The sequence below is a fragment of the Motacilla alba genome, chromosome 1A, assembly GCF_015832195.1.
Source record: "Motacilla alba alba isolate MOTALB_02 chromosome 1A, Motacilla_alba_V1.0_pri, whole genome shotgun sequence".
Taxonomy (NCBI): domain Eukaryota; kingdom Metazoa; phylum Chordata; class Aves; order Passeriformes; family Motacillidae; genus Motacilla; species Motacilla alba.
Window position 1 is genome coordinate 30,340,313 of NC_052031.1, and position 9,959 is coordinate 30,350,271.

The 9,959-nt window shown below is 43.5% G+C and overlaps 1 protein-coding gene across 1 annotated transcript; it reads right to left on the minus strand.

Moving 5' to 3' along the window:
- Positions 1-165: 165 nt before the first annotated feature.
- Positions 166-8,732, minus strand: AMIGO2 (adhesion molecule with Ig like domain 2). Its single transcript, XM_038155200.1, has 2 exons — positions 8,597-8,732; positions 166-1,910 (listed from the first exon to the last, which is right to left on the minus strand). The coding sequence occupies exon 2, from the start codon at positions 1,835-1,837 to the stop codon at positions 272-274; it is 1,566 nt and encodes a 521-aa protein (XP_038011128.1). The 5' UTR covers positions 1,838-1,910; positions 8,597-8,732; the 3' UTR covers positions 166-271.
- Between the last annotated feature and the right edge of the window lie 1,227 nt (positions 8,733-9,959).

Below are 9,959 nucleotides of genomic sequence, written 5' to 3' on the forward strand. Positions count from 1 at the left end.
GAGACTAAAACCAAGGCTAAGCTTGCATTAAAAACATTCACAACCATGACAACATTCACAACCATGACAACATTCACAACCTGTTTGCTTTTCCCAAATGAGCTATCACTGTTGCATGGCCCGTACAGACAGGAGACACAGTTCAAGGACTGACAAAACATAGCATTTTTTAAAACATTTTATCTCTTTTTATTTGTTTGTCCTGATGGTTTGCTACAGGCAAAGGAGGTATTCAGAAATGGAACTGCACGATACAAACACAGGCAGCAAACTAAGCTGGTGGCATGAAAGGTGTATCTGAGAACACAGAGTTGACAGAGTCAGAGTCAGATTTTGTTCGAGTAGTTTTTAAGATGCTCTCTGTAATGACATTGTCATTAGGGAACAGTTTTACTTTCCCATTCTGACTCTGTTTTGGTTCGTGCACAGGTTCCAGGAAAACCACCCGTTTACCAGTGCTGGCCTTCTTCTCGTCGGCTGGCAGCTCTTGCGGCAGTGTGGAATTCAGTATGGATGGGTGGGCACTGCTTTGGTTCAGCTTCCTCTTCTTCTTTTTTGCCTTACATTGACACGGGCAGGGGGTCAGATAGAGATACAGCAGCACTAAAATAATACTGGCCACACAGGCAGCAAGGGTTGTAAAAGCTGTATTAAATGCTTCATGAGCGTGGGACCTGTTCACTGTGAAATTGCTAACATTTATTCTGACCTCTATGGTTTCATTTAATAGTCTTTTCTTATTTATTGCAATGCAGGAATACAGCCCTGAGTTCTCTAGCTGGGCATCTGTTATCTCCAGGCTGCCATTAGGAAACACCTTGAAGTTATCAGTGTCTCTGTCTGGCTCCAGCAATCTATTGTCTGGACTAACCCAAACAAACTGTGTGCCCTTATCACTGATTCTGCTGTCACAGTGTACAATCAGCCTGTCACCAACCTGGGCATCATGAATAAACCCAAAGGCTTGGAAAGAGCTGTTGACAGTACTTTCAGAGCAATTCATAACGTTGTCATGCAGTAAAGGCAGTTTATTATGATCTCTTGGGTCTGACTGCAACAAACAGCTGTACTCATTTTTGAAGTCCACCACTGAGCTGAAATGCCTTTGATACCAGAAGACTAGCATGGAGTACAGGACACAGTCACAATAGAATGGGTTGCCATGAAGATAAATTCCACTAAGTTGTCTGGCTGGCACTGAACTCAGGCGCTGAACAGGCATCGTCTGGATGTGATTAAAGGAAATGTCCAGCAACACAAGGTCTGTCAGTTTATGTTTCCCAACATATAAGTCCAGTGGGAAATGCGAGACCAAGTTGTAGCTTAGGTACAGTCTCTGTAATTTGTACAATCCTCCAAAGGCTAAGGACTCGATCTGTATTATTTGATTGTTGTACAGCAGGAGAACTTCCAACTCCTTTAGCTCCTGAAACACAGGGCTGCCCAGTGTTTTCAGGCTGTTGGATGACAAGTCTAGATACTTCAGATTTGGAGTTGTGGAAAAGCTTCCAGTGCTAATGCTGCTAATGCTATTATGATTGACTATTAAAGTGTTCAGTTTCTCAGACAGCACTGGGACCCATTCAGGCTCCAAAATCCCAATTCTGTTATAACTCAGATCCAGCCTTTTCATACATTTATAAAGATTTCCTGGCACTCGAGTGAGGTTCTTATTAGTGCAGCTTACGATATCACTGGCACAGATGCAGGCTGCTGGACACATCCCTGGGGCACTGCCACAAACACTCATGGTGAAGACTAAGAGGCATGCGAGTCCTTTGCAGTTCACTTTAAAAACTCCAAGCCGAGTAGGAAGTGTCTGCCAGTTTAAAGACATTGTCACTGTCTTTTAGCTGTCTCCCAGTGCTCCTTGCCACAGATTACTTGTGCAGTTAGCTTTGCACTCGTTGCTGTCAAAAGAGGGATACAGAGGTACAGCACGTTAACATTTACCATTCATACTCTGCATGATTTCTTATGCCTTTTGAAAAATACAGGGAATTAATCTTAGAGTTTCATACAATTAATGGTATAATCTAGTATGTAAACTTAACATTGTTTTACGTAAACATGAAATTCTGCATTCATGTGTCAATATATATACTTTAGATACAGTATTTTCTTTTATCTTCAAAAAGAATGCAACTATTCTTCAGTCTTCGACAAAGTAATGCAATTTCTGACAGTTCATTAAAAAAATAAAATTGGAAATGTTCCTCTGTGGAGCATGACTTGGCAATGGCATCCCCTACCTGTTTCCAAACCAACACAGATAGAATTCCCAACAGAAGAAAGAAAAAGCCTCATCCTAAAATGGTTTTTTTTCTCGTCAAGTGGGAAGCACTTACAACATGCTCTTCTTTATAATCAGAAAATGTCACACATTTTCAAGCAAAGAATTTTCTCAGCCTTTCTAGCTTTAAATGTCATAGGAATTTCTTTCCTTTTTTTTTTTCTTTTCATTTAGTAACCTATGGTTCAGGTAGCAACAGCCTATTTTGAAAGTTATTAAAGTTGTTCAATAACAATATTTTGTATTCTGCTTCTTCTACCTTTGCCAATATAAGTAATGAGGAAGAAATCTATGAAGTGCTTATCTCAGGCATAAGTTTTGGGACCATTTAGTAAGGATGAGTCAGCTCTTTCTCAAAACATAGTAAAGAAAAAAATATTTTGCTCATATGCAGATAGAAAAACCCCAATCATACTCTTTACTGAGATTATTTTAGAGTCAGTATTGTTTCAAACAGGGATGTAAGATTTGGCACAGTAGTGATTCTGTGCTAAGGGATATGCTTTTCACCATCTTCTGAGAAGATGTACACATACATAGCAGAGGAAGAAACATTTCTGTTGATTCTTGCTCTCCCTAATACCTGTTTAGAGTTTTTCAGTAAATTCAGAGGTGAGTTCATCTGCATTGATTATTGTCACCCCTTCAGAGTTCAGATGTGGTATTTAGCCCCCATATTATTATCCTCAAACTCATTTCTCCAATCTCACCCACATGTTGGAGCAGTATCTGAGCAGGGCAAACCCTGCAATGTTTGCTCTGTGCTGCTGATAGTGGCTATGACCAGAAGCCTGTGGACAGTGGGATGAGGCAAAAGAAGCAGCCTCAGATGGAGAGGAGGAGAATGAAAGAAGAAATTGTATTCTCTGATGATGCAAGATGGATGAAGAAAAGATGAGCCTTGAGGGCAAAAAAAATCAAGACCTACATGGTGGAGGGCAGCAGGGTACAGGGATAGTGACAGAAGGGGAGAGAGAGAAGGGTAAGAGATACACAGGGAAGGAAAAGCAAAACCAGGGGAGGTGGATGCTAATGGAGCATCATCACTGTTACTAAAGAAACTGAGGAGGAGGTAGTCTGAGGATGCAGAAGTCAGTTAAGGCATATGAGACTGGAAAAGCAGAAGAGAAGGGTGTAAAGGGAAAGAAGACGTCCAAGCAGAAGACAAACAGGAGTTTCAGGAGGTAAACCTTAGAGCATACCTCTCCAGAGAATTTACATCGGCTACTTAAGAACCTAAGAGTACCAATGCAATTAATTAATATATGCAAAAAGCAAAAAATTTCACTCCTCCTCCGTTCTTTATTCCCCTCTTCTGTAACCCTCCGCCAATCTGTCAGGCTGCTGTCTTCTGCTGACAAATCTACTCTTAAGTCAAGTGGTAGAAGATGTGCTATGAAACTAAAGAGCTGAACTTTCTAATGACCCATTAAAAGAATAAATATGAAGGCAGCATGGGAGAATGGGGCATGCCACTTTTCACAAGAACTTATATATACATTGGCGTTGTTTGTATTCCAAAAAAAAAAAGGAAAAAAAAAAAGAGAATTGCAAGACTGCCAAGTCAAATGTTCAAAATTAAAGTGTCAGAATTACATTTTTCTTTCCATTTTAGATTTTATATATAGTCCTTGGTTACAGGATTCTTCTGTTTTCCCCCAAACCTTTCCTGACACTGTGCACAGGTTCTGAGGAAGAATAGGGAAAAGAATGGGTGATTACATCAAGAGCTTGATAAATCCTTATCCCTGAGAACTGCAGCTGTCCTAGCCTTTGCCACAAAATTCCTGTGAGATCAGGCAAACTGTGTGAACTGGTGACTATTACAAAATAATGAAAATATTACAGCCACTAGCTTGGCACTTATAGAATAAGGAACCTCTGCATGTTAAATTTGGGAAGGACTGATCTGAGGAAGTGCTGAGGTGAGAGTCAAAATGCTGTGACTCTATCTGGCACTTCTGATTGCACAGGGATTCCAAGGGATAAACTACCATGATTTTAGCTATAGAAATATTGTAAAAATAAATTTATTGGTTTGAATTAAAGTTTACTATCAGGATTAATAAATTCTTCTAGGCTTTTAAAGTCTCCTGGAGCCTCTAACTGCATGGGGTTTTCAATGGAAAGTTAGGAATCCAGAGGAGTATTTTTTAACCAGTCCTAAGCTCCTTACTTAGTTGTTTTGTTTTTTTTTTTTTTTTGCTAGTTAGGTAGTCTATAGCAACAATTAATAGATACAAGTTCTTCTAGAGGGTGAGACCTATGAAGCATTGGAGAAACTGCCATCAAAAAAAATGATGTACCATGGTGTGAATTTGTATGGTATACAGACATAAGGCACTATGAAAAAACCCTGGCAGGTGAAAAACGTATTTAGTAACTGCTCATTTAGTTAGTCTACTGTATGAAGCAAGGCATCTGAAAACTACATTACCATAAAACCATAAAACCACACACCTGGAGACTGGATTATAAAGCATCCACAAAACAGGAGATAAAGAGATGAACAGTTGCTGCAAAGGTTGCCTTTCCCACTAACATGTAAAAGCCTGACTCTGAAAGCTATGCAGCCTTATTTTTAATGTAACTGCACTTGCAACAAGTGAATGGCACTTAAAAAAATCATCTCCCATGTTGAAAATAACTGTGATCCTGGAGATACTATGAAAGAGATGTACTAGATCAATGCTCAGGTTTGTAAGGGTTACCAAATTTAATACACTAGGTAACCTTGCATGTTTGCCTCTGTCCATGCCTACAATTATCTCATCAGAAACTCCAAGCTAGTCTGCAACCAAATCCCATGGAAAGACACAGATCAGTCACTAGTGTATATCAGCATAATACCTTTTAGTTCTAAGGAGCAAGAACAGTTTGCAAGGGCTAAAAACTGCATTGTCAATTTTCAAAGCTCACTGGAGTTGCAAAATGAAAACTGTTTCAGATAACTCGACTTGTCTGTGTGGGCAAATCCAAATTACAGACATCCTAAACATACCACGGAACACACAAGAATATTTAGAGAGTACTCGGATGAGCAGTTCCTTTCCATGCCCAACACACAGTGTAGTGCCTACATTCCTAACAGGTTCTTTGCTCTTTTGGAGAGTAGGAATGTTGAGCTGCAACCTGCTCTTCAACCAGTGCTCCCCATATCTACTGCACAAACTACGCAGGGTGTTCTGCAAAGCCAAGCATGTTCAACATAAATATTTATAGGGTATGTGATCATTTGAACTTACTCAAAATGCCTGCATAACCATTTCTGGGTTGTAATGTGTTAAGTGGAAAGAAGAACAAAGCCTACAATAAGCCCTATTTTAAAAAATCTGGCATTTTGTTTCATCCCAGTAACACTACTTCAGGTCTTAGAGAAGACTTATTTTACAAATTTCAATATTGCATATTTTCTCAAGAGAGATATTGCTATTGAATACTATCAGCTAATGTGTGCCAACAGACTTTGGCCAAGCACTTCACCAATATTTCTGAATGAGCTGGGTATATACCTTTTCTGATTTATAGTAAAGTGAAGGACACGGTTGGGTGTTTTGTTCTTGAATTCTGTTCAAAGAAATAATTTCTTTGTGATGTTAAAGTGCAATGTTTTAAGTTCATTGCCAAAACCACATTACTCCCTGAGATAATTCATCTGAACAGTAATGGTGCACATGCTTCTTAACTATTCAAGAAGAAAGGTGGGACATATCCTGCTATCATAGGGAAAATCCTCTGTGGTCAGAAACAGCAAAATTGACTACAACCAATCACATTTGAGAGAAGCTAAGGATTCGGTTCTTGTTTTGAACTTTTTAATATGTTTGTTCCTGTTTTTTGTTTATCTCTGAGGGGGTTGTTTGTTGTTTTGTTTTTAAAAGTAATGAGCACTTAGACCTAGTTATGGAAAAGGGGACTGCTTGGCAACATACAGTCTCACCATCAGTTATCATTTGAAGATCAACTAATATCCTAAACACTCCTTTCTCCTTTTTCTGGGCCCTCTCTCTCACTAATGTGACATTAATAATATCTACAGCAGTTTTCTTATCCTCTGTAAGTACCTTCAGGCTTATTGCTGTTTCTCCAATGGAATCTGTACACCTAACTACCTCTCCCAGTTCATTTGAGACCTTGCTAAAAAATCCTTATGTAGCACATCTCTTAATTTAAGCAGTGAATTGGACTGGAGATCACAGCTCACCTGAATGATATTTTGCCAACACTGTTAGTCTTTTCACTGTTAAAAGAAATCTGATTGGTAGATGTTATTCTTGCTATAAAGCATTTTCCTGTACATTGGGGATGCAAACAGTCCCACATCTGGCTGGTACTTTCTGCACCATGAAAATGCAAGTATTTGCACACAACCCTGCTGCCTAGTGTTGAGCCTCTAGAGAGATCAAGCACTTGAAAACATTAAAGACCTCTGTTCATCCTCCAGAAGGTTCACACCATTTCTACATCCCCTACCTCCTTCCCTTGCACCACATCTCCTGTGACTGTCTTCTCTTGAGTTTTGCCCCAGTCTCAGCAGCCCACAAGAAAATAATACATCTCTGCACCTCTCAATGACTTCTGATGTCCACAAAGGTGCTCTCCCCCTATACCAGTCTACATATCAGATGAATTAGGGCTGTAGTAGTCAAACATAACAATACATGAAATAAAAAAAACTGATGGCTCAGGCATTCATTTTCTCACAACCCTTCTTTTTTTATTCTGGCATGACATTTTCCCTCATGAACTCAGAAGCAAAAGTGATTTTTAGAATGGGATTTTATTAAATTATAGCAACAACATTATACAAGTATAATTATTCATGCTTTTAGTCCCAACTTTATGAACCCTGCTCAAGTGCATGATACAGCCATTAATTACATATAGACTAATGGCATCCTATGCAATTAGTATTTTAAAAAGTTACATTTTTTAAGGAAGGTCTGCATAAATTCACATTCCTTGCGTGTATATGATACTGTCAGAGGAAAAATTCAGCCACCTCGCCTCAGTCTCCAGGCTCTACTCTGCCTTTATCACTCCTGAGTGGAAAAGACACTCTGTACCAAATCTTCCTGACAGCTGTGCTCAGCATCTCTGACTCAACAGATACAGATTACCCAAACATCATAATCCATGAGATTTAGTGACATGATGGATTGAACAGCAAAGACTGTTGGTGAGCTACATCTGGGAGGCGTCTTGATACACTGGACTAAATCCCTGAACCAGGCTACACTGTGCTTGGTGCAGGACCTAACAGTGATGAAAAAAAATGGCTTTACATCATATTTGCAGCAAGCTGATCCTGAGATCAGCAAGGCAAATGGAGTGCTCTCTCCAGCCAGCATCTGGCCAGACCTCAATCATGCTGAACTAGAGATTAATTTGTCCTAGTAACCTTAGCCAGATAAAATGATCATCTCCCACTAATCCCTCACTAAAGATTGAATTTCCTTGAAGAGAATTTTTTTTCTTAAAACACGGTAACTCGATTGTCTTAAAGAAAACTGAGACACAGAAGAACAACTGGGTAACGTGGAACAGAGCCTCAGTTGGACTAATCAACAGTCTCTTTACAGCAGTACCAGCTACGTGAAGTCAACATCTCTGCACCTCTTATCCCTCTGAGAGAGTACAAGGGAAATATGCATCAGTGAAACAACAAATCCATCCCTTTTGCAGTGTTACTTTGTAAACCAAGCCGCAACCAAGCTTCAACCTTGCAAATTACTTCAGTTGCTAAGGAGATCAGCAAATAATTAAGAAAAAATGCAATGATAAGTGGCAGTGCCTATTACAGTATCAGTAAACAGTCTCCAAGCACTGTCAGACCTTACCAAAGTTTAGTTGCCCAGCGAAGGATCCTCACCGCCTCTAAAAATTTATCTGAGGGCTAAACTTCACAGAAACCCCCTTGCATACGAATTGGAATTGGGGGGGGGGGGGGGGTCTCTCCTGCCAGTCTCACGGCGGGGACTGTCCGCTGCAGCCCCAGATTCCTACCGGGAGTCGGCGGAGGGCAAAGTTTCAGAGAGCCCAGCGACCGAACAGGCTGAACCGGCATCGGACCGGGGGCACCCACAAACATTCTGAGGGGTCTCTGACCGACTTCCCCGGGCAGGCGCGGCCACTGCCGCCGTTCCGTGGCGGAGGCAGGGACCGGCTCGCCCCCGCCCGCTGCCGGGCTGCGCTCGCCTCCGGCGGCCCCTCATCCCCGACTCCTGCTCCTCCGGACCTTGACCCCCCGTCATCCCCGCTCCCGGGGGATGTCTGCTCCGCCACCCCGCCGGGCAGCGTTACCTGGAGCTTCCGATGGCCGCTTCATGTCCGGGCAGCGCGATGCCGGCCCCGCCGCCGCCTCCAGCCCCTGCCCCGCATGCTGCGCTCCGCCGGGCGCCGGGAGAACTTGCGGGACGCCGGCAGCGGCTCCGCTGCGCTCCCCCGCGGACGCAGGCAGCGCTGGCCCGCTGCCCCCGGGAATGGAGCCGAGGCCCGGAGCTCGGCACCGGCTGCGGGTGAGCAGGGAAGGCGGGAGACTCCCAGTCACAGTGGCGACACGGCTGGTTTTTATCCCCTCCTGCCTACGCCCTCCCGCTCTCCCCAGCCGCGCAGCACCCGACCCGACTCCCCGCTGCTCGCCCCGACGCCCTCCCGGGTGCTTCGCGGCAGCGGGACGGAGCCGTCGGTGCCCCGGGGGAGGAGCGCCCCGGCTGCCCCCGCTCCGCCCCTCGCCGCCCGGGCTGCCGCCGCTCCGCCCCGCTCCGGCCCCGCTCCTCACCCGCCGCAGCCCCCGCCGACAGCGGCGAGGCCCCGCCGCCCGGGTGGGCTCTGCCCGGCGCTGCGCCCAGCCCAGCCCGGCCCGGCCCGGCCCGGCCCGCCTGCAGCTCCTCGACGCCCGCGCGGGGGCGGAGAGCCCGGGGAAGCCCCTTCTTCGGGGGAGGGGGGAGCGCAGCCGAAGACACGGCTCCTCGTTAAAAATGCATCGAAACTCTCCGTGTGCGGAGATGGAACCGCGGGGTGTTCCTAAGGCGCGGATAAATGTAAAAGGCATTGTGCTAGCTCTTAGAAATCGTCCTCTCGTTAATTAAATGGTCAAACCCCACGGAAGCTCCGTAGTAAACTAGGCTTTGATCAGAACAGAGGAGTCTATCAAATGATAAAAGGCGTTATCTAAAATTAATTGCCGTGTAGGGGGATTCTCTTGACCATGGAATCTGTGGGAGAACTGCTGCAAATCAAATTGAGAAGTGTGACGAGATCATGAAGAGGCAAAGCTGCAGCTGAAAGTAAAAGAACATATTTACTTCTGTTTCACACCGATTTTAACCTCCCCCGGCCAAGTTTCTCACGACATCTCCATCATAATTTAGAGTACCCTACATTTAGAGCCTGAAACTGAACACGGGCTACTTTAGCAAATAACAGACATTGTGGATTTATTGTCATCCAGACATAGAGTTTATAGAACAGTTCTCAACAAATGGGCTTGCATATTAAAGCTGCAGCAAATCATACTTTTCTTTCAAGGGCACATAGCAAAGTGGTTTTTAATATGAGGGTTTGTGGCTATATATAAAGTTAAAAGGTTCCTTGCCCTAGAATTCATCCTACAGGCAAACCAAAATTCTTTAGTATGATACAAAGTATATGTTAAAGATCTGAT